Source organism: Phyllopteryx taeniolatus, chromosome 20 (genome assembly GCF_024500385.1).
Source record: "Phyllopteryx taeniolatus isolate TA_2022b chromosome 20, UOR_Ptae_1.2, whole genome shotgun sequence".
NCBI classification, from domain to species: Eukaryota; Metazoa; Chordata; class Actinopteri; order Syngnathiformes; family Syngnathidae; genus Phyllopteryx; species Phyllopteryx taeniolatus.
The window spans coordinates 10748791-10773316 of NC_084521.1; the positions used below are offsets into that span (position 1 = coordinate 10748791).

At 40.8% G+C, this 24526-nt stretch overlaps 1 protein-coding gene across 7 annotated transcripts in view; it reads left to right on the forward strand.

Moving 5' to 3' along the window:
* Nucleotides 1-24526, forward strand: part of LOC133470529 (partitioning defective 3 homolog) — a 307047-nt gene that overhangs the window by 158282 nt on the left and 124239 nt on the right. For all 7 annotated transcript variants that reach the window (XM_061758996.1, XM_061759000.1, XM_061759001.1 and 4 more), the window contains 2 exons: nucleotides 7661-7814; nucleotides 18560-18746. In XM_061758996.1, the coding sequence (XP_061614980.1) occupies nucleotides 7661-7814; nucleotides 18560-18746 (341 nt within the window). The remainder of the gene's footprint in view (nucleotides 1-7660; nucleotides 7815-18559; nucleotides 18747-24526) is intronic.

Below are 24526 nucleotides of genomic sequence, written 5' to 3' on the forward strand. Positions count from 1 at the left end.
CTTGCGCTGACAGGTACTATTGACAAACGGACTGTATCTGCTTTTTGTCTGCCGTCATTACTCAGAACTTCAACATTGCACACAAACCAAGATCCATCACCCCACATTACTCGACTCTTGCACATTTACAATTTGAGTTAAATATCACATTGACAACATTCTTTATACCATTTTTCACAAATTGTAGGTGTATAGGTATTCATAAAATACTGGCTTGAGCCTCCCCACTTATTTCATCTAATAATCCACCACTTTAAGTGTTTTACAAGGAGCAAGAAAACAAACAAAAAATATATCCAGTGCATAGAGTTCCCTAACAAAGGTTTTATTTATGTACTTAGAAAATTTTAAACTGGGCATACACTGTATTGCATTAAACAAATGATGTATCATTTATTTTATTCCTGATAAAATAAATTATTGCATACATTTAATATTCTGCAACTGTTGCCACACATATGCGAACCCAGAACCTCTGTTTGCTGTGAAGCAACATTGCTAATCATTCAACCACTCAGCCTAAAACAGAAACTCCACTAAAAACTAAAACAAACAAACAAACTACAGTGGGTACGGAAAGTATTCAGACCCCCTTAAAAATTTCACTCTTTGTTATATTGTAGCCATTTTTGCTAAAATCATTTAAGTTCTTTTTCACCCCCTCATTAATGTACACACAGCACCCCATATTGACAGAAAAAAATCAGAATTCTTGAAATTTGTGCAGATTTAAAAAAAGGAAAAACTGAAAGATCAATATTCAGACCCTTTCCTCAGTATTTAGTAAAAGCACCCTTTTGAGCTAATACAGCCATGAGTCTTTTTGGGAATGATGCAACAAGTTTTTCACACCTGGATTTGGGGATCCTCTGCCACTCCTCCTTGCAGATCCTCTCCCAGATCTGAAAAGGGCGTCCGAATACTTTCCATACCCACTGTACTTCGGTGGATGATGAAGAACCACGGAACACGATGATCTGACTATTCTCACAAAAAAAAAAAAGTGCACCATATTTAGTGGAAACCTGCCATTTTGGAGGTTACTTGAAAACTTTACTTGTTTTTACTTATTTTTATCTAATATGTGACGTGATAAAAAATTTGTGTATTGCAACTGGAACCTCGAAGATAGACCAGTTTAACTGTAATGTACCATTCAATATTTTTACAATATCCGACAATAATATAATAAAATATAAAACAACTGTTAATTTACCTTGTTTTCTGCTTATCAGTCAATTTAGGGAACACCATCAGCTTTTATTAAAAAAAAAAGTCAAATAATTAGACCGACATGCATTTTGCAGATACTTCAGTTAGTCACCTCTGTAAAGAGAGCATAAATTGCTTCTTTAAATAGAAAAATCTTCCACGTTAGTGTCATTAGCCTGCCACTGGCTTGTTTACAATGCAGAACTATAGCCCTGGAGTCAGTCAGGAAACGTTTATGTAAAGAGACAAGGGGAAGGAAGTTGCTCGCCCTAACAAAAGATGCACTCTTGGACGAGAGAGAAGGTAATCGATAAATCCTGGAGAGAGCTATCAATCAAAACCCTGGTCTAGTAATTTATGGTTTCATTAGTATTGAGCTGACCACTACTGCTGGAGAACTTAAAATCCTGAGATGCTGGCTAACAAGGAAACATAATTCCTGACATGGCATTTATTATAGTATTACAAACATATAATTTTGACAAAGTGTGGATAGATACAATATAAATTAATTTCTAAAAAATTTAATATTTTAAATAATTATAGCAGTATTTTTTATATTTATAGCAATATTTTAAAAATAAATTTCCCCTTTTTTTTTAAAAATAACTTTTTTACATGATTATGAAAACACTGGAAGCCTGCTAATAACATTCCTCATATCATTTTCACCATGCAGGAAGCATGGCAAGATCACGACTAACTAAATGTACATTCTTTGCTAGTTTTCCATCACAAAATTTTCCATCCTGCTTCCAGCCGACATAGGCTCAAAGGAAGACTACGTAAAACTCACATTCACACGGTTGCTGACTGGGAATCAGGCATAACTACTGTACTCCTACTGTACAATGTTTTCCAGTTTTCCTGAAATAATATGTAAGTTAAATGCATATGAAGTCAACAAACTGAAAATTGAAAATTACATTTTAGGCAGGTGCATATTGGTCTAAAGGGTTGAGTGAAAAAGGATTGAGTGAAAGCCCTCTTGAGTGGTGTATTCTGGGAAATGCAGTTTGCGATGTAGTTGTAACATCATTGTGGGAGGTAGTCTAGCAGAAATACAATTGTAGTATTGCCGCCCTTTAAATTCCCAGCCTGCTCTCTGAGGACTAACTCGTTTAGGAGAAGCAGGGAAACTCAATAGGACCAATTGAGAAATAATATATTGAATCTGGTGCTTAAGTGGGCTTCTTGGCCCCAGTTCAAGACTACACTGGTGAAACTTTAGTATCTGATAACATAGCCAGCACAGTCTGGAGGTGTTCATATGAAAACAAACAGTACCACACATTCTTTTTGTGTTTACGATGGCAACTTAAATGTTGTGTCTGTTACTAATTCATTCTATGCATACCTGTAGAGTTGTTAAGTGTATCTGTAATTTTGGCATGGAAAAGCTTCAACAATATGTGAACGCTAAATAGATGGACATTAAACTGTGTTGGCACAATTTGCTCTCCACGTCTAAGACGTTAGGCACCTCAACCAGTAAAATCTGATCCTAGCAGTGTCGAAAAGTGCAGAATTTTAAAATATTTTTGAAAGTACCTGTACTTTACTAATGACGAAATAAATATATATATTAGTGTTATCTTTCCATTTATTTCACAGTATTTTTATTATTGTTAAGCACAATATTAGTAGAATATACTATCGAACACCTCTGAGGTCATACAATTTGTAATACAGGGGAAATAGTCTGTTTGCAATTTGGCTATACATCAGAAGAGGACGTCATAAGTTGATGCTAATGAAACTTTATATTCATGACCAATTGCTTCAGTTCGAGACATGAGACCAATAAATAGGTGATGTATAGAGTTTATGCTATTGTGGGGGAAAGCACACTTTATTGACTTGTGCTAATGATGAATAATAATACAAATAACACCCTCCTGTCGCTACCAATTTTTAAAGGGACTTAGTGTAGACCCTCTAAAGTATAGCCAACGTGTTCAGGAAAAAATATGGCCCTTTAATCACGACAAGCATATGTATTTAGACTGTCAACATGGACAACATCACATGATGGATGTCATCTTTGTTCGTTGAGACCACAGAATCAAAAACAAAACCTCACTTTAGGATTAACAGTGCGTGTGTGTGCGTGCGTGTGTGTGTGCGTGCGTGCGCTTGTACTTAAGCATTGACACAATTGTTTATTGGCACCATGTTTTCCTGAAAGAAGGTTGAACCTCGAATATGAGAAGAATGTTGTGGCCTTAAGGCCTCTTTATACTCCCGCGCTCGGACGGTTGACAACGCCCGCATTGCACCACGTGACCGACGCATTGCCCCGCACGACCCCTCTGCTTCACTTGACGTGCACACGGCAAAAATTATTGCTGCTTGTAGAACGCCGCGGAGATCATCTCTCGTGATTGGTCCATTTTAGTCACATGCTGTGATGACGTACTCAGCGTGCCCCTTGGTTCTACATACCATCAACGCCGCTGCCTTCTTGATCAATTTTACAGGAAAGTAAAAATGGCTTCCGGAAATGGCCAAAAAAATGCAGAGGAAACTCCACTCTGTGGTGTCCTAGCCAATACCAGCCGTAGCGACGCCCCCGACTTGGGTGTGAACTGCAGTACATTTTCAAAACTACGCGCGTGAGTTGGGCTCGAGTATAAAGGCAAACTACGTGCCGGATAGATGCAGTGACGACAGCGCGGTCGCCGCCCGTGCGAGAATAAAGAAGCCTTTAGACGGTGAAGAACAATCATACTGTACATACCGTCACAGCATCCCTTCCTTGCCTTTACTGCTGTGCTTGGCTTGCACACTGGAAACGGCATTGCTTTTAATTAAGTGTTGCTTGTTGTTATGCCGCTGCACAAACTAGTTATTTTCACGTTGGTTTTGACAACTGTTGTGAAAGAAGAACCTACTGTTGTTGTTTTACTGTTTTTATTTTCACTATTAATGGTAGTACAGTTCTGTTTACACGTGTGATGTTTTTTTTCCCCCCCATTATATGCTTTGGGGAAAATGTTTTGCAATCAAATTGGTGTGCAAGTATGCCCAAATAGATTGTATCTGCCCCTAAAGGTTACACGGTATGGCTTATTTAAGTGTAATTTAAAATGTCAAAATGATCTGTAGGAAGCAGTCTATGGTTATATAGTAAAGGATATACCTGTAGCAACAGTTTTTTTGGACTGTGAAATGTAATCAAGAAATGTATTCACACTTGTCATGCTGTTGTACCGTTTGTGTGTGTTTATTAATGGATGTGTGTGTTGATTTGGGCAAATGGAAGTATTGCTGAGAAGCGGTAGATGTGATAAACGAATGAAAGTGAGGCATGTGCCTGGAGAGACGTGGTTTGTGCCTGGGGCAAGATGTAGCATTTTAAGACTGTAATTACAGCATTATGGTAGAGGTGACTGGATTAGGGCTATAGCAACAGGCTGAAGCTCAGATAGAAGGCCAGCAAATGGAAAAAGACTTGACATTATTAGCCTTAGGTGACAGTTTAAGACTCTCTGTCAACACTCCCTTTCCTCTCCTTCACTGCATCTGAAGGTCAGAGAGATGCTGACAGAGAGGCCAAAGCAATTTGTGTATGAGTTTGCATTTACGATAAATATTGCCCCAGAGAAATACGCAATACACACATACAGTACATATGTGAATGCTTAACTAGACTCAAGCACAGGCACAGTTTTTTTTTTCATTCCCACTTAGTCGAAAGGGTAATCCACTCTGAAAACAACTAGATTACGTTAGATTAAACACTTGCTGAGGTGGCAAAAACCGATTGGAAGAATGGCTTCAAAGTCTTAAAGGAACACAAATAAGGTCCTTGATCAACTCTGTGTTATTTAAGGATTAAATCAGTGGTGTGATAACACCTCAAACGGTACCTACTGGTACATATTTTTAGCTTACAGTAGGTTTTGTGCATGCATGCTATATAATTGTTTGTTTCATACCAAACATTATGGCGCATTTTCTCCACTAAAACTCTCATTTTTTCCTCTTTATTTTTCAGAAAAAAAAAAAATTATTTTCATCTGACAAGGTCACTTAATGTAAATGTACTGGCATTACCAGATAACTACTAACCCTTTATTGCTCAGTGACTGTTTATTTTTTTTGTTAATGTCTTTATGTCTCAAAGTGTTCTCTGTCAAATTCCTTGTGTGTTTTTTGGGCATACTTGGCAAATAAAGATGATTCTGATTCTAATTAAATGTCTGTAAATACTAGGGATGGGCACAGTAATTAAGTGACTGAAATCTTGCTTTTGTGTAATTGCATATTAATCGGGTTGGGGTTAAGGTCAGGGTGGGGACCAATTGGAAATTTGGCAATCTGATGAAGGAATTCTGATTTATTTCGGATTTTTCACTGACCAGTGTCACAGTTTTTAAATTTTAATAAAGTGCCTTGGATGGACCTCTATCGACTCAAAGGGTTGTAATTATCATACAAAGCCGGGTTCTGTCTTCCCGCAGGGAACTCCATGAATTACACCTTTGCCACGTGACAAATTTAAATTATAGTGTTTACTGACCATCCCCACCTGCCATCGCATCCCAAAATAACGAGAAAAACACATTTCGCTTTCTGCAAACAGCCTCTCTGGGTCTGAGGTTGTGGCTAATTGATGCTTGTGCCTAATAATGCAATCGTTGAAGGGGTCCTCTCTCTCTCTCTCTCTGTCTCTCTCTCTCTCTCTCTCTCTCTGTCTGTCTCTCCCTCTCTCTCTCTGGCATCGTAAATCTTGTGATTTTCACTTTGGGTGTAAATTTTCCCAAGTCTGTAAACATTGTCTGTGTGATTAAGTTTTAGCACGCACAGAACACACTCAATTAAAACCAGAGACATAAAAGTGAGATTGGATTATTTCTTTAGTTTTTACACAGTTTTGAATCCAAAGTATGATTGCCATAAAAATCTCATGAATATTCTCAGATTGAGGTAAACAGTGACATGGATGCCTTCTTGAAGTACAGTATATTTATCTGTTCATTCTTAGCTGGTTGCTTACAATGAACCTCCTAGCTTTCCATGTCAATATTGCACCTGATGGGATTAACTGAAAGGATGTCAAGCATGTCAAATAAATCTTTCATTTTACAAATTTGAATCCGACTGAGTCTCCGTCATCCAGGCCGACATATTTATGACTGCTGTCATTGGTGCTGATTATATTATATATGTGTTGACCTAGGCACAAGCACTGTTCTCTCTTTGCCTTCTGTTCAGATAAAGTGCTGCTTTTTCAATTTTATTAAACCACTCCATATTAAAAAGCCAATAAAGTCCCACTTGGTTAGTATGCATCACGAACCTCCAGCCATGTTGTGCAAGTCACTTGAGAGTCTAATGTGGCAGCACTCATATTTTAGTGGAACTCAGATCATGCAAATCACAACTTTCATCACTGTTTGCCAAAGATTCCCTTTCTTGATCTCATGTTTTTCTGCGACCATGGTGTCTGTCTATTACTCTTGGCTGGAAGCCAGAAGATAGATGTTGGCCATCAGTATTATCTAGAGACTCCTGGTTCAAAGCATGCATGAGTTACAGAGTCAAACTGATCTTGAGTATCAAGCTTTAAGGGAGTTCTCTGCAAACACATTCTATTTAGGGACTTTTTTTTCTTTTGTTTTTTTGGCAGCTCCTATAAAGCTTTGTGAATATTCCAAACCATTCAGTTCAGTTTGGTGTGGTATTTCATCAAAATTGGAAATAATACCAGAATAAATGATCCATACTAGTCTTGTTATTGAGTGAAACTTGATACTGTAATAACGATGTCTCTAGTCTGTTAAAGACAGACAGTATCTTTAACAATACATCTCTGAACCCAAAGATAAACCATTCTTTCCCATCATATATCAAAACTGGGATGTGCACTGAATTGTACAGTGGGGTAAGCAGCAGGCCTACACATTGACCACATAACACATGTCACTTGTTCGGGGTTTATTGTTCCAGACAGCTGCCAATCGGCCCATGGGAAAGCCATGGAGTTTTTATCGGCTTTCGGCCAACTCGGCTCACTGCAGGAACTGTTTCACACTGCTGAGCCAGAAAATACTCACACAAGTTGAGATCCATCCCTCGAACATGATTTTGGAGAACAGCATTGTATCAAATAATAAAATAAGCACTTTCTTGACATGCACAATGACAAGTTTAGATGTGATAAGCTAGCACAGTGACTGGATGGATTATTACACAGATAGTTTTGGGGACACATTGTGAAACATTGACTTTTAAATTGCTTTAATGCAAATAGTTGGGTTTATGGAGTACCTGCCAACAGAGTCAAACTGATCTTGATAATGTGTGAAATTAAACAACCAAGTAAATGTTTTGTTAGCTGTTTGATTACAGGCTGAGCTACTGCCTCCATAATTGAGAGCACTATGTAATGGTAGTGTACATCTGTCTAAGCTACATACTATCCCCTTCTTGTTTTCTGTAGGAAGTACTTCGCAGCCCACCTATGCGGGGCCATCTTGTAAAACCTGCCAGCCTTCAGGATAACCATGAGCGGCGGATCTCCCACTCCCTGTATGAAACCATTGAGGGCTTTGACATTGTCTCCACACCACTAGCAAATTCAGTTGGACGCATTGGTGAGTCATGGTCACATAAAATACATTTAATGCCATTGATGGATTTAGAAGTCAAATATCCATTTTAATTGGGAGGGCTGGCAGTGAATGAGCTGTGAAAGAGTATCGGCATCACAAACTGATGGCTGAACATTCTCCTTCAGGATTTTTTGTTAAAGAGCAGAATTCATGGTTCTCAAGTGGTCCAAGTCTTGAAGTAGAAAAGCAGCCCAAAACCATCACACTATCACCACCATTTTTGACTGTTGGTATGATGTTCTTTTTCTGAAATGCTTTGCTAAATTTCTGTATGTAACGAGACACACACCTTCCAAATAGCTCAACTTTCATCACGTCAGTTCACAAGTATTCTCTGAAAAGTCTTTTTTTTTTCTTTTCTTTTCAAAAGTAAGATGAGCCTTTGTTCTTTTTGGTCAGCAGTGGTTTTGGTCTTGGAACTCTTCCATGGATGCCATTTTTGCCCAGTCTCTTCCTTATTGTTGTGTCATGAACACTGACCTTAAATAAAGCAAAGTAGGTCTGTAATTCTTTAGAAGTTGTCCTGAGTTCTTTTGTGGCCTCCTGGATGAGTCGTTGCTGTTCTTGGAGTAATCTTTGTAGGCCGGCCATTCCTGGGAAGGTTCACCACTGTTCCATGTTTTCGCTATATGAGGATAATGACTCTCCCTATGGTTTTCTGGAATCCCAAAGCTTTAGAAATGGCTTTTGTAACCCTTTCCAGAGTCATCAATGTCAATTACTTTATTTCTCAGCTGTTCTGGAATTTCTTTGGATCGTGTAATTTTGTTGCAGCTTTTTTTAGATTTTTTGTCTGGCTTGATTTTGTCGGGACAGATTCTGTTTAAGTGATTTCTTGCTTGAACAGGTCTGGAGGTAAACAGGCTTGTGTGTGATCAGTGAAAATTACCCAAAAATGGTGATTAGTTACAATTCAATCATGAGGGGTAATTACTTTTTCACACAGGGCCAGTTTTTTTTCCTGAATAAATAAAATCATCATTTAAAAACAGCATTTTAAGTTCACTTGGGTTATCCATCCATCCATCCATTTTCTGAGCCACTTCTCCTCACTAGGGTCGCGGGCGTGCTGGAGCCTATCCCAGCTATCATCGGGCAGGAGGGCGGGGTACACCCTGAACTGGTTTCCACCCAATCGCAGGGCACACATAAACAGACAACCATTTGCACTCACATTCACATTCAATTGCCTACGGGCAATTTAGAGTAGTCAATTAACCTAGAATGCATGTTTTTGGGATGTGGGAGGAAACCGGAGTGCCCGGAAAAAACCCACGCAGACACGGGGAGAACATGCAAACTCCACACAGGCGGGGCCGGGGATTGAACCCCGGGCCTCAGAACTCTGAGGCAGACACTCTAACGAGTCATCCACCGTGCCGGTCACATGGGTTATATGTATCTGATATTTACATTTGTTTGATTATCGTAAACATTAAAGTGGGGAAACTATGCAAAAATATAAGAATTTGAGAAGGGGGCCCATATGTTTTCATGGCACTTTATACATGCTCTCTTTCAACACAGTTACCGTGACAGCAATACTGTAGTTCAGACCATAAGGGCCATGTAAAATGTGCTCGTTAGGCTTTAATTGCTATCTCCAAATTTCTCATAGGTATGCCTGAGAGTGTGAATGGTTGTATGTTTACCTCTTGTCCAAAGTCAGCTGGGATAGGCTCCAGCTCAATGGATGGTAAACTTTTATGGACATTAACATTATGACATCATACAAAATGAGTCAAGGCAGAATAAACACAATGTATTCTGACCGAAAAACATACAAATATAAAAGTATATTTAATAGACTAAATATCAAACTAGAATATTTCTGTGTGCCACTTACCTTTCTAAAGTGATTTATAATTTTTACTACATTGTTTCTCCATGATTTGTCTGTTACCTGCACTTTGCCATCTCATGATCAGTTTTAGCCTCTTCCTCAGCTTCCATGACAGTCTGTGCTAGCTTCTATTAAATCCCCCAGTATGCTCTCACAACCTTATCCTCACCCCCACAGCCCTGCATCCCAAGGTACACAGCACGTTTCACCATTCGAGCCCTAAAGGGATTAACGTCATCGCTAATCTCCCCTGCGTTCACTCCATTGCTGACTGATTTCACTCAAGCCAATTCCCACTCTACCTAGCTGATATCAACTGGCTGACATCTTAGCTCTTGGGTCTATTGGAATTGGCAATTCAATCCTCCACCAGTCACTGCTGTCATCTCACTATCGATGTGCCTTTCGCATGCATGCACACAAGCCAGGTTGAGGGAGGGTCTGTTTTCATGGGATGATGGAACGAAACCATTTTGCATCTAGCCTCACCATCCTCAATTTATGCATTCCATTGTCTGTTTTTCATATTGCTTGCTGTAATTTATATTCCCCCTCCTTCTTTCATCTTTTCTTGCTGCTTTCCCATTCCAGCTTGAGCCCACCTTGAGGCACTTGACTTTTCGTCAGCTACATACTGTATAATAAATGGGGTGACATTGTCATTGGTCAATGATCTTCAGCTTTTCACCATCCCACCCTTCTCATTTGTACGCCTATCACACACGCATGTTGAGTCAGAGTGATGCCACTCTGCCACTGATGATAGGAGATCAGAGGCTGTGTCAGACAGAATCTTCTGATGGTTAATTAAGCCTCCAGATCAATAGGCCTGACACCGACTCCATACCTTTGACTCCCATCTCCGTTTTTAACTACCGTATTTTCACGACCGTATGGCGCACCGTATTAAAAGGTGCAGTCTCAGTTACGGGTTCTATTTCTGTATTTAACACATACATAAGGCGCACCGTATTATTGGGCGCAGACATGGTAAAACATACGCTAGCTTAAAACATACGGTAGCATGCATGCACGCTAAAACTATTTTTTTAAAAAGCAGCGGGAGCAAAACTGAGTTCGGTTGTACTTTATTGAAGTATTACACAATGTACTCGCGTTATTTTTTTATCAATCCTCATCCACAAATCCATCAAAGTCCTCATCTTCTGTATCTGAAATGAACAGCTGGGAAAGTTCTCAATCAAACACGCTAGGTTCCCTCTCGTACTCGTCGGAGTCAGTCTCGTTGCCGTGCGGCTCCTTAGAAATGACACCGGCTTTTACAAAAGCTCGAACAACAGTGAAAGCAGACACGTTAGCCCAAGCATCCACAATCCATTCACAAATTGTGGCGTAACTCGCCCGGCGCTGCCTCCTAGTCTTAGTAAAGCTGTGTTCGCCATCTGTCATCCATGGCTCCCACGCCGCTCCCAACTTCACTTTGAACACCCTGTTTACACGGATGTCCAGCGGTTGGAGTTCCTTCGTCAAGCCTTACGGAATGATGGCAAGCTCCGAGTTATTGCACACAGTCGAATGGTGACCGTAGAAACGGTTCTACCGGTCGTTCTTTGCTCATTAATCCATTGCTCGAGTTGGTCTTCCAACTCGGGCCACCTCGCCTTGTTTCCGCGGAAACTCAGCTTCGTCTTCTTGACTTGGCGCAGCTCGTTTTCCTGCTTCCTCCACTTGCGAACCATGGATCCGTTGATCTGGAATTCTCTCGCGGCTGCTCGATTCCCATGTTCCTCCGCGTAACTAATAGCTTGCAGTTAAAACTGTGCTTCGTAAGCATGTCTCTTCGTAGGTGCCATTTTCGGAGGTCCTTAGCCAAACCGATGCACATACCGGAACTATATACCTACTAGGGGCGTGTCTTTAGCGTCCTCTGTCACGCGCACCCTTCCCCCTTTATGTCCGGATGCTGTCCTCAGTCACCGCCTTCCTCTATATAAGCAGCGTGTCGGCAGGAAATGCTCCCAGTCAGTCAAGCGGAGCGCTCATTAAAGTCACACAACAACATTTACAGATTTTGGAACTCTGCGCACACATAAGGCGCGCTGCATTATAAGGCGCCTCGTCCATTTTGGAGAAATTTTAAGACTTTTAAGTGCGCCTTATGGTCGTGAAAATGCGGTAGTCTTTCATTGTTTTTTTTCCCCCACATTTCTAATTCAAATTGATTGGATTTTCTTCTTTGTTTGGTTATTTATTCCACTGGCTGTTCTGACACCAGCTTGTGTGAATGCTGCTGTGATCAAAAGCGGCAACTGTGGGCACTCTTTGAGCAAAGTTTCTCTCCATTTGAAAATTCAAGGATGCCCAACACTCTCTCAGTGAAATGAGTCAAGTGGAAAGGTTTCAAGAAGAAGGATGGTAGTGTGTGTTAAAGCTGTAAAGTTCACATCACAACTAAAGCTCAGTGGCATCTCAGATCTGTGACTCTTTTGAGTTTTCCTCATGCAAGGAAAAATGTCAGTCTGTTTTCTTCTTTGTCTTCAGGCTGCCTCTGAGCCTTTTGCATTCATTAACCCGTTGCCGAGTGGCTATGACAGGTCTTATTTGCTCCACCGCTGAAATGTGTGATCGGGAGAAACTATGTAAATTTAAGAACACAGAAATATATCAGTTCTTTTAGGTAGCCATTTATTCCACTGCGCAGCTCGTCATTTGTTCAAAATTGTGCAACTGTTACTTCTTACTGAAAGACATTGATATCCCATTAAAATCACAATGCCAACCAGTAAGACAAATAATTTGCAATAATTTCCACATTTTACTAACATCTCCACTTTTGAAAAGTATTGGAACAGTGAGGCCAAGTCCTGTTATTTATTTTTAACTTTTTATTTATTTACGGTATTTATTTTTTTGCTGTAGACTGAAAACATTGGCACATAAACTAAGAACATATTCAATTTTGGTGCAGGTAACCACTGCTTGGATCAATGAATTTGTTTGTTACATTTAAGTGTGGTTTGACACCACCATAGAATCAGAATGCCACCATCCATCCATTATTGTAATGTTAAATGTATGTAATGTATCACTTATCAACCAAGAAGTATCATGTGAATTAACAACAATTGCGGAAACACAAATATTGTGCACCATTCATGTTTTTTCCCCTTTTATAATATTTCTTACTGTGCCACCTTTAAAAGAAAATGCTTATTTTGAAGCAGCAGCTCTTCTATCTACCAATATGATACTTTAGACATATTGCTCAGTGTGTGACATGGGACAGTTATGGTTGGGGAGGCAGATGTTAAGATATGTTTTAGCAAGGTCACAATGCACACAGCCCCTGGGTCTTGACTGTCAGAGCATAGATCTGGTAAATCATCACAAAGGCTGGACACTTGCCTGGGTAGTGTTGTTCCAACAGAAAAACAGTAGAATGATAAAATGGTAAACGGGGTGCAATTATACAGCGCTTTATCTACACTGTACTGTGCCCACAGAGCTGGTATTCAAACCAGCAACCCTTCGATCACTGGACAACCCGCTCTACCAATTGATCCACAGCTTCCCAGAACTGTGATCACTTGTCCCACCTAAACTTTACCTCTTCTTTTCATGACACATTCCTGTACTGAGAACACTATGTTGGCACCCAAATGCTATATTTTGGCACAAATATTCTGTGGTTTGATTAAAAAATATATATATATACAGTATACTTCTCTTGAAGTTGGCTACTTTTCACGCAGTATTCGTCTTAATTCACACGAGCACTGTCTGAATGACACCTGAGCCGGATGCTATTATTGATTGCAGTGGAACTTATCCTTGATCTTTTCTGAGGGTTTTTGGACTGTCATTCAGACCGTGTGTGTGTGTGTGTGTGTGTGTGTGTGTGTGTGTGTGTGTGTTGTGTCTGCGTGTTGTGTCTGCATGACACACACGCGTCAAGGTATTGATAGTGAGATGCAATCCAATTCCCTGTTTTCTTCAGTAAACCATGCAGTGCTGTGATATTGTCAGTTTTGTCATCACACATGCACAAGGCAAAAGGCTGAATCCATAACAAGCAGGGGGTGAAGTGCAGTATCTTCTGCTCGACTCCCGGCTCACATTAAAAGAGTTACTGACAATTTAGTTATATTATTTCTTTCTAATAACCCACCCTTTTGGCTTCGGGGAGTGAAAGGACGTATACTTTCTTTTCTCGATGAGAAAAGAGAACAAGATGGGAATTGGGGGGGAAGAACTATGAAGTGCAGTTAAATTTACAGTGTGGGCACAGTGTGACAGTGACAGCCAGGCTAGGATGCAAAGGTTGTTATCACACCCGGCTTTACCTTCCGTTCTGTCTGACTGAAAAGTGCTGCTGGGTGTCAAGTCCACATGCTGGGGTGAAAATTGAAGCCCGCGATCCAGCACTGTCTGTTAATGTGACCATTTGGCTGGGCTTCCGAAGCAGGCAGGGTGTGGGAGGGTAGGGGGCGCTGTAGGTGGGAACAAGATGTATGAAAATCCTTTTTTCAAACAACATATTGTGATGTAGTGTGTGCATGTTCACTTTTCTCTTTCCTCTCACATTAAATGTCCCAAACAAGGCAAGTTCCAATCCTAAACAATGTTTGTCCTTTGTGCTTATTATTAATTATGCTAAAAACACACTCTTCTAAGCGTGATTGAAAAGATACCTCTTTTTTAACTAATGGTCTTTGAAGGACTACTGCTCAGTTGGTGAAAAAAATACTTGACGTCACTTTTCTTTAGTTACACTTTTCACCCAATGCCGGGTTAGGGAACTATCATTTATTTTCTGTCGCTTTTGTGTAGCAGCTGGTGAATTGTCCATATATACCTCTATCTTTTGATTATGAGCAAACTACACGACACTTGAATTGAGAAAGGCAATTGGGTTTATGAGCTAAGCAACTACAGCTGATGATTTTGTGAAAGGTTTATTTGGTTGAGATGATTATTAAAAATAAATGTCATTCAAAAGGCTAAATGACACAATCTACCGTATACACCGTTGATATATTGACTACTGGATTAGTAAGTGTACAACTTCAAAATTCGAGAGTTGCCTTTACACAATATGTCAGATGGAAATGAAAAATTACATTTTTCTGATGCGTTATCAGAAAAATGCAGACCAAATGAAACATGAATATTATTTGTATTTGTTGTTTTTTAAATGTTAATTGCTTTATTTTTGTGTGTATGTCTGTTCTACAATCAGAATCAGAATAATCTTTATTTGCCAAGTATGTCCAAAACACACAAGGAATTTGTCTCCGGTAGTTGGAGCCGCTCTAGTACAACAGACAGTCAATTTACAGAACACTTTGGAGACATAAGTGAGTATAAACACTTTATAATCCATCCATCCATCCATTTTCTTCTGCTTATCCAAGGTCAGGTCGCAGGGGCAGTAGCTTTAGCAAGGAGGCCCAGACTTCCCTCTCCCCAGCCACTTCATCCAGCTCTTCCGAGGGGATCCCGAGGCGTTCCCAGGCAAGTCGAGAGATGTAGACTCTCCAGCATGTCCTGGGTCGTCCCCGGGGTCTCCTCCCAGTGGGAAGTGCCTGGAACACCTCACCAAGGAGGGGTCCAGGAGGCATCCTAAACAAATGCCCGAGCCACCTCATCTGGCTCCTCTCAATGGGGAGGAGCAGCGGCTCTACTCTGAGCCCCTCCCAGATGACGGAGCTTCTCACCCTATCGCTAAAGGATAGCCTTGCGGAGGAAACTCTTTTCGGCCGCTTGTATTCAGGATCTTGTTCTTTTGTTCATCATATTTTTTGTGTTTTATCATAACAACGTAGATACTATATAAAACATGTAAAATATAAAATAAAATATAAAATACTCCTCATACTTACAGTTTATAAAAATGTTGGCCTTTGCAGAGATCTGCAATATAATTGTGCTTCTATGTCACGTTTTTAAAGGCGCACAGTAGATTTCAATATTATGTTCAAAGTGTTTTCTTGTAGGAACAGCAAAATAATATGAGATTAGAATGATAGTTCAAAGTTGTCATCTCGCAGTATTGCTAACATCTGAGCCATTTTGTGGAGTTCACAAGTGGAAAAATTGTCATTCAACTAAATGTTCTGTTCAATTGCATTGAAGACGAAATCCCATGGGGGAACGCCGTTAGGATATTGCGCTAAGTCTCAAAGCGTTACGTTTCACCAGTGTGTACTTAGCAAGATTACCTATTCCGATACATGTACAGACTTGATAGATATGGCAGCATGGGTTCACAAATTCCCCCTTCATCACTCTGATTAATAGGCCACGAAGCGTCCAAGACGAAGAAACCACAAAGGAAAATAAGAATAGAGAGCAGAAAGTAGAAGTCTACGTGATGGAGGAAAGAAGATGGATTTGTTCTATTAGTGTGACCTCTCACCTTCAAGCTCTGTGTCTCAATGGGCTGCACCTCGGCTAGAAGGCAGAGGAACAGAGGAGTGAATCGCTGATCCTTTGGACTGGATGAAGCCAGGTGGTCTCCCTGGCCATGGAACACATTTGTCTGCGTCTGCGCTCGCTGCCAAAAGGAGGAAGAACATTTCTCCTTCAATATCACCTAATAGCTTCCACACAGCTGACCACAACTGCCCTCAAGGCTGCGTATTTCAGTGTAGTTGAAGAAATGTGACTTCCACTCTTGCTTTGAGCTCTATTGACGGTAAAAATGATTAAGAACATATAAAGTTCCAGTATGTAAGAATGTATTAATGACATAAAATATATAAAGAAGTGAAATCCCCAACTGTGACAGAAAGTTACTTGTGTTAGAATGTGGATTGAGGTGTCCAATCTGCACCTCAGTGCCTCATACACACATCTGAAAGTGCTAAGTCGTCACCTTTTTGCCTCGCAAAGCACATCAAAAATCCTGCCTCAACAAACTCTTCAAACATGACAGTCTCGCTGCCCTGTAATACTGTATTTTGCTACTAATATGCATAATGTACATTTATAGTTTTGGTATGGTTTGTAGGGTGTTTGTGGTATGTTACTTTCATAAAATGCATTACAATAACATTGATAGCAAAGACCTCCACCAATGTCAAACTAATTCAGAGCAGCACTATTGTACACCGCTGTCGATACCTGCCACCCACATACTGTATGTTGGAATTCACATTGTTTATAAAAGGACAAAAACTAAGAACAGGTGTTAATAAAGTGGAAAAAAAATCCTTGAATTTGCTTTGGAACATTTTAGCTGCCAACTGTTCTGTTATGTGCATCACTTAATTCAAAGTACTTTATTTTTCAGTGCATCGTTAACAAATTCCTACACCAGGAAGCTATCATTTTCCTATTGTAATTATTAAGATTTTAGTACAAATGAAATAAAAAAAAAAATACAAATGTAAAAGTACATACATTCATAGTTCTAAGAATGGTTCTGTTGGGCGCATGAACTAAAGATTCAAACTTCTCCATATACAAGATGAGGCTTTGTTTGAGCAGCACTCATCGGTCTATTAAATTTTATATGATATAATAGTCATACGCTTTACTCTGATAGATGTGAACCACAATATTATTTTAGACAAATATCATCATTATTTCAAGAATGTTATCAGTGTCCAGTAACTGAACCCCCTCACCCAGCCAGCTCAGTTTCAGCAATTGCCTGGAGTTTATGACTGGTGTTCCCCTTGCTGATTTACAGTGCCCATAAATTTGATGACCCAGGGTTACCTGTCAAGCTGCCCAAGTGAGAAATTGCCTTAATTTCACCTGTACAGAGTGTTGGCCGACACTTTTACTGGTTTATATGTTTATATGTGCTATCAAAATACGCCTGATTCCTTCCACAAAAATCAATTATCACACATAACTGTCATTCCTAAACAAACATGTTTAAACAACAATAGTGGCGTGCGTAAACTCAAATTACTCACATACCATGAGACATACTGTATAATGCACTGTACTTTATCAGTTGAGTTAGTTAGTTTCCATGAGTCAGTTCCTCTGCACAGCTGTTTTGTGTCTTTATTTTTCCAGTATTAAGTCATTTTGTTCCAGCAACAAACCAAACTGCATTATATACCTCATGGTTGCCATAATTGCCGCTCAAAATTACTTCCACAACGTGCATCTGTCATTAGTTGGCACTCTGTGAAATTAAATACCTGTCATTTCGGAGTTTTGGCAGGGCAAATATTGTTCTCTGGGCAAATATTGTACTCTGCTCTTTGCAATGACAAAGTTGTCCCTCAGCCATTAAATCATCAAAATGTTCTGTGATAATGAAAACACAGGCACAGCACTCAGGGATTGAGCGTTTCTAAATGCCTTTGTCTAATTGTAATCAGATGTGTGCTTGAACTCTGCTCTTGACTTTGCCTTCGAACTTGAAAACTTCTTTTTCCTCCCTTTACTGAGACAATGGCCTGATCAACATGCAGAAAGAATCATCCACCTCTGTCCTCATTGGAACACCTCATATGACTGAACAACACTTCTTCTCCCGCCCTTGCTACTGAGTGTCAACCAATGCGGCACATTTCCTATTGACTTTGACTGTTGAGGAGATGTAAAGGGGCAATTCAAAGAGGTCTGCTACAGGGAAGGTCATGTAGGACTGAATACAAATCAGAAAAGCTCTTCTCCTGCACATTTTGGTCCTCTGAGAATATTTTAGGAGAATGGCCGCAATGACTCATACTTTACACTTTTGGCCGGCATTATGGTTTTGGTTTGAATGTTAGTTTCAGGCTTTTGGCGGTATCCGGCTTTGCAAAACTGTGTTTAATATAAGGGTTTCAGCCAAGTTTAATGAAGTTAAATTTTAATGTATTTGCTTAAAAAAGTTGACGTATGCATACACTGTATGTGTATACTGTATACAGCAGTTGACTTGATCCATTCTGCCTCTTTCCCTCTGTCATAGGTAAATACCAGCTCTCTCCCACTGTGAACATGCCGCAGGATGACATTGTGTTGATAGAAGATGACAGGCCGCCCCTGCTTCCTGTCCACTTCTCGGACCAATCATCTTCGAGCTCTCACGATGACTTGGGATTCCTGGGAGAGAACCCGGTACCCTGGATCCATGAGCTACCCAGTCAGAATGAATGGTAAGCACTAGGCTGTCATTCTCCTTCTCTTTATCAATAACAGACCCTAATATGAGGGAAAACTGGTTGTTTCCAGTTACAGACAGTGAACATGGACTATGTGTTTAAATTTGATGTCTGCTGCATTGTCACTGAATACTACTGATAAATAATTGTCTGTTTAATGATAAATTATGTTACACCTATGAGAAGAGGCTCATGGGAAGAGAGTGCAAGTGTACCTGATGCCTCTCTTTATTCATCCATCCATCCATCCATCCATTTTCTACCGCTCATCCGAGGTCGGGTCGCAGAGGCAGTAGCTTTAGCAGGGAGGCCCAGACTTCCCTCTCCCCAGCCACTTCATCCAGCTCTTCCGGGGGGATCCCGAGGCGTTCCCAGGCCAGCCGAAAGACATAGTCTCTCCAGCGTGTCCTGGGTCGTCCCCGGGGTCTCCTCCTGGTGGGACATGCCCGGAACACCTTACCAGGGAGGCGTCCGGGAGGCATCCGAATCAGATGCCCCAGCCACCTCATCTGGCTCTTCTCGTACAATGTGGAGGAGCAGCGACTCTACTCTGAGATCCTCTCGAGCTTCTCACCCTATCTCTAAGGGAGACCCACAGCTCGTGACCATAGGTGAGGGTAGGAATGTAGATCGACCGGTAAATTGACACCTTCGCCTTTCATCTTAGCTCCTTCTTTACCACAATGGACTGATACAAAGTCTGCATCACTGCAGATGCTGCACCGATCCGCCTGTCGATCTCCCGTTCCATTCTTCCCTTACTCGTGAACAAGACCCCAAGATACTTGAACTCCTCCACTTGGGGCAGGATCTCATCCCCGACCTGGAGAGGGCACGCCACCCTTTTCCGACTGAGGACCATGGTCTCAGATTTGGAGGTGCTGATTCTCATCCCAGCCACTTCACACGCGACTGCGAACTGCTCCAGTGAGAGTTGGAGATCACGGCTTGATGAAGCCAACAGAACCACATCATCTGCAAAAAGCAGAGATGCAATACTGAGGCCACCAAACTGGACCCCCTCTATTCCTCGACTGTGCCTTGAAATTCTGTCCATAAAAGTTATGAACAGAATTGGTGACAAAGGGCAGCCTTGACGGAGTCCAACCGTCACCGGGAACGAGTCCGATTTACTGCCGGATATGCGGACCAAATTATGACTCCGGTCGTACAGGAACAGCCCATATTAGGGGGTTCCGTACCCCATACTCCCGAAGCACCCCCCACAGCACCCCTGAATAAACCTTACCAGGGATGCTGAGGAGTGTGATCCCCCTGTAGTTGGGGGTTTAAAAGGGGGACCACCACCCCAGTCTGCCAATCCAGAGGAACTGTCCTCTTTATTCATAATAATCAGTAATCAATCATGGAAACATACATCCATCCATCCATTTACTGAGCCGCTTCTCCTCACTAGGGTCGCGGGCGTGCTGGAGCCAATCCCAGCTATCATCGGGCAGGAAGCGGGGTACACCCTGAACCAGTTGCCAGCCAATCGCAGGGCACATACAAACAAACAACCATTCGCACTCACATTCACAACTACGGGCAATTTAGAGTCTCCAATTCATGCATGTTTTTGGGATGTGGGAGGAAACTGGAGTGCCCGGAGAAAACCCACGCAGGCACGGGCAGTAAAACAAAATAATATTAAGATTTACTGCAGTATTAAATACAATTTTTGTATTTTCCCTTGGAAAATTATGATTAAATTCATAAAGAACACTGTCACCATGTTGATCTGCCAAATAGATAAACAGACTGAGGATGCTATGGATTATTAATACATCAGATCATATCATAACAATTCCCATATATGAAGTTGCCCGCTAGTGGCATCGAGCAAGATGGATGACATCAGAGCAATCCATCCATCCATCCATCCATTATATGAGCCGCTTATCCTCACAAGGGTCGCCCAGCTATCATGGGGCAGGAGGCGGGGTACACCCTGAACTGGTTGCCAGCCAATCGCAGGGCACATATAAACAAACAACCATTCACACTCACATTCACACCTACGGGCAATTTAAAGTCTTCAATTAACCTACCACGCATGTTTTTTGGATGTGGGAGGAAACCGGAGTGCCTGGAGAAAACCCACCCAGGCACAGGGAGAACATGCAAACTCCACACAGGCGGGGCTGGGGATTGAACCCCGGTCCTCAGAACTGTGAGGCAGACGCTCTAACCAACCGCCAGAGCAAACCAACTCGAGCTTTATAAAGTGGTATTATCTCGATGTCATGACATCATTGGCTTTTCTGTTAATAATGAACCTCTTGGGAAGAGTCCAATGTTGCAAGATGACATTTATGGGTATTTGTAATAAATAATAGAGACCATTACAGGTCTGCCACCTGCTCTGATACCTGTCACCCAAGTGATTTTAGCACCAACTCTGTATCCTCAGGATTATTCAATGTTGAGATTGATTGGCCTTTTCAATGGATGAAGCCAATTCATTCTCAAAGTGTAGCAAAATTGAAAAAAAAATGAATAAAATATTCATCTACTGTGTTCATCCATTTTCTGAGCCGCTTCTCCTCACTTGGGTCGCGGGCGTGCTGGAGCCTATCCCAGCTGTCATCGGGCAGGAGGCGGGGTACACCCTGAACTGGTTGCCAGCCAATCGCAGGGCACATAGAAACAAACAACCATTCGCTCTCACAGTCATGCCTACGGGCAATTTAGAGTCTCCAATTAATGCATGTTTGTGGGATGTGGGAGGAAACCCGAGTGCCCGGAGAAAACCCACGCAGGCACGGGGAGAACATGCAAACTCCACACAGGTGGGTCCGGGGATTGAACCCGGGTCCTCAGAACTGTGAGGCTGACGCTCTAACCAGTCGCCCACCGTGCCGCCTCTACTGTGTTCATTATGTCATATTTGATGATACATTTTAGATTTATTGTGTTCCGGTAATTATTGTTCAGGTAAAGGAAAGTTCTCTTAACTGGCGAACATTTTCGGCTGACAATTCACTCAGACAGCGCTGACAAAGGTTGAACACCAACAAAGCCCGGCAGCTACAGTATGCTTCTGTAACTCCAACAAAAAAAAACAAAAAAAGAACTTAAATTTGTGTACTTTATATGTTTTACATTTATTGTGTTCAGGCAAATATTTTCCAGGCAAAGAGAAGTTCTCTTACCTGGTTATCAGTTTCAGCTGACGCTTCAGTCATCATCAGAGGTGTTCGGTTGTTAGGGCTAAATAATCCTGCATTCTAAAATTTAAGGCTGCAACTAACGATTAGTTTGATAATTGATTATTCTGTCAATTATGTTTTCAAATCATCAATAATTCAGATAAAAGAAAACATTTAATTTCCATCCCATTATTCAAAAACAGGACATGATTTCAAATTAACAATGCAGAAAATGCAAAAACATGAACTGATTATGATTCTGTTACTGGTTTGGTCCATAACATGTCAGAAAATGGGCAAAATTGTTGATCATTGTTTTCCAAAGTAAAAGATGTTTGCAAATGTCTTATTTTAATTTAACAAGAATCTCAATCTGCTTTCATGGCGGACGACAGAAGTCTGAGAATATTCACTGAGAAACTGGAATTGTGAGCATTTGGACAATTTTAAGATAAACAGGGGTTCTTAACGAATAATTGTTTTTACAAATAATTAATAATTAATTTTGTAATCGATTAGTTTTCAATTGATCAATTAATTGTTGCACCACAGTATTCACAGATGAGACATTGTGTTCTTGCTCTGATCAGAATTTATTTATTTTTTTACTTTAGAATTGTTGTATTTCCTACCCGTTTTTTTTTTATTCTTCTCCATTCCAGTGTTACTTTTAATCTATTAATGTGTAGATTTCTTTCGGCATTCCATATAGTAGAAGTTTGTCATAGTAGATTATTGTACATACCATATGGCTACAGCACGCTCAAGCTTCCTCTCCGCCTGTACCTGCTGTCACAGTAGCAACTGCACACTTGTGCATGACTTGCGGACCTGCACACAGGGCAGACTTGTGCTCTGTTCCACCGCCCAGGGTTATGGTGAATAATTCATCTCGTCAAAGTCACATACATGAATACACGGCAGGCACACGTTTCCTTACTTTCTCACAGTTCACATGCTCACAGCTGCTTAAATGCATTCTCTTCTTGACTTAAGGTTTTTCTCTTTCTCCTATTAAAGTGCAATACACCCCACACACAGTATTAACAGGCATGCCAAGTAAGTACCAGATGTGGTCCAGCAAGTCTACTTGGTATTGGAACTTTTATTTTAATTTGTTTTATTATTTTTCAATGACGCTCCCCCAGCGGTGTAGCAAGGGCCATGTGTACGTTTTGAAAATGTATTGTGCACTGTTTCACCTCTGGCCTCCTCAGTATTATGCGGCCGTCCTTACTCATGGGACGCACTTTGCCAAGTCGACAGCTGCCTGCTAAAATGCTTCTAATTCAGGTTGTTAGTGAGTGATGTAACGCAGATTTTAGGTAATTTTTAACAACCTCCACCCCTTCTTTAAGATAAATGATTATTTAGATGAATCTGACAAAAGACAGAAATTGGCCTACTTTCCTATTTTCTTGGCATCTCCTGCCAATATTGTGTGCGTATCTGTATATATTTGTGTCCATACTATCTTTTTATATCTTGTTGTGAACATCCAGAGCGGCTTCCACTACAGGTCTTGTATACAAACAAACGTGGACACGAAACAGGCCATAATGGCCCAATGTATTAAGCTGTGCATTCAAATGTTTATTTATTTTGTTTATTTATTTATTTTAATAGAGATCATGTATTGTATTGCTGCTGCTAGTAGTACTGTTTTTTTTTCTGCTTGGTGGTTTGTTAACAGTGGTATATATGTTACTTCCCCTCAATATCTGTGTGACTTATTCAAGAAGAGAGTCCAGAAAGGTCCTCCTTTAGGTTTCACTGGATGAATTATGGTTATAAATTATTCCTTCATTGATTTGCTGGCTTGCATAGGCACTGCTGCTTTGTTACATTAATTCCCTTTATGGTGTCCACCTCTCCATCACAGTTTGTAGCAAAAGCCAAATAGGAAGGTCCTAGTCCAAGTGATTTACAGGAAAAATTTAAGATTTGCTGTCTGATGAAGTGGCTTAGTAGATTCATCGGATAAATAAAACAATGAAAGGTTTTTCTCTCCGGAATGGAACGTAGGGTGGTATAGGAAACACAAGCTTAGTGTGAAGATGTGAAGTAATGAATGAGAATTGGTTAGGAATGCTTCTACCTTTTTTTTTGAAGCATCCATATTTATTAAATATATATTGTTTGAATGTTGGTTTTTAATACTCATTTTATGAACTGTTAGTGTCAAAATAAACAATCAAATCCAGAGGTGTGTATGACAACTTTAAAAGGAGCGTAAACCCATGTCAAAAATAACAAGGTGACTTGAAGGCTGCGTTCACAGTAGTCCAATGCTATGGTCTGGCATGTACCTGGACCAAAGTATCTATCCATCCATTTTCTATCGAGCTTGTCCTCATTAGGGTCACGGGTGAGCTGATACCTATCCCCAATGACTTTGGGCAAGAGGCAGGGTACACCCTGAACAGGTCAACAATCCATTGTGTGGCATATACAGTTAAACAACCATTCACACTCACATGCAGATCTATGAGCAATTCAGTCTTTTGTTAACCTAATAAGCATGTTTTGGGAAAGTGGGAGGGCAGAAAGCGCAGAGGGAGGGCTCTTTTTTTCCTCACAGAGGACCTCGCTAAAATAAGTGTCTCCAATGCGAGCACTATT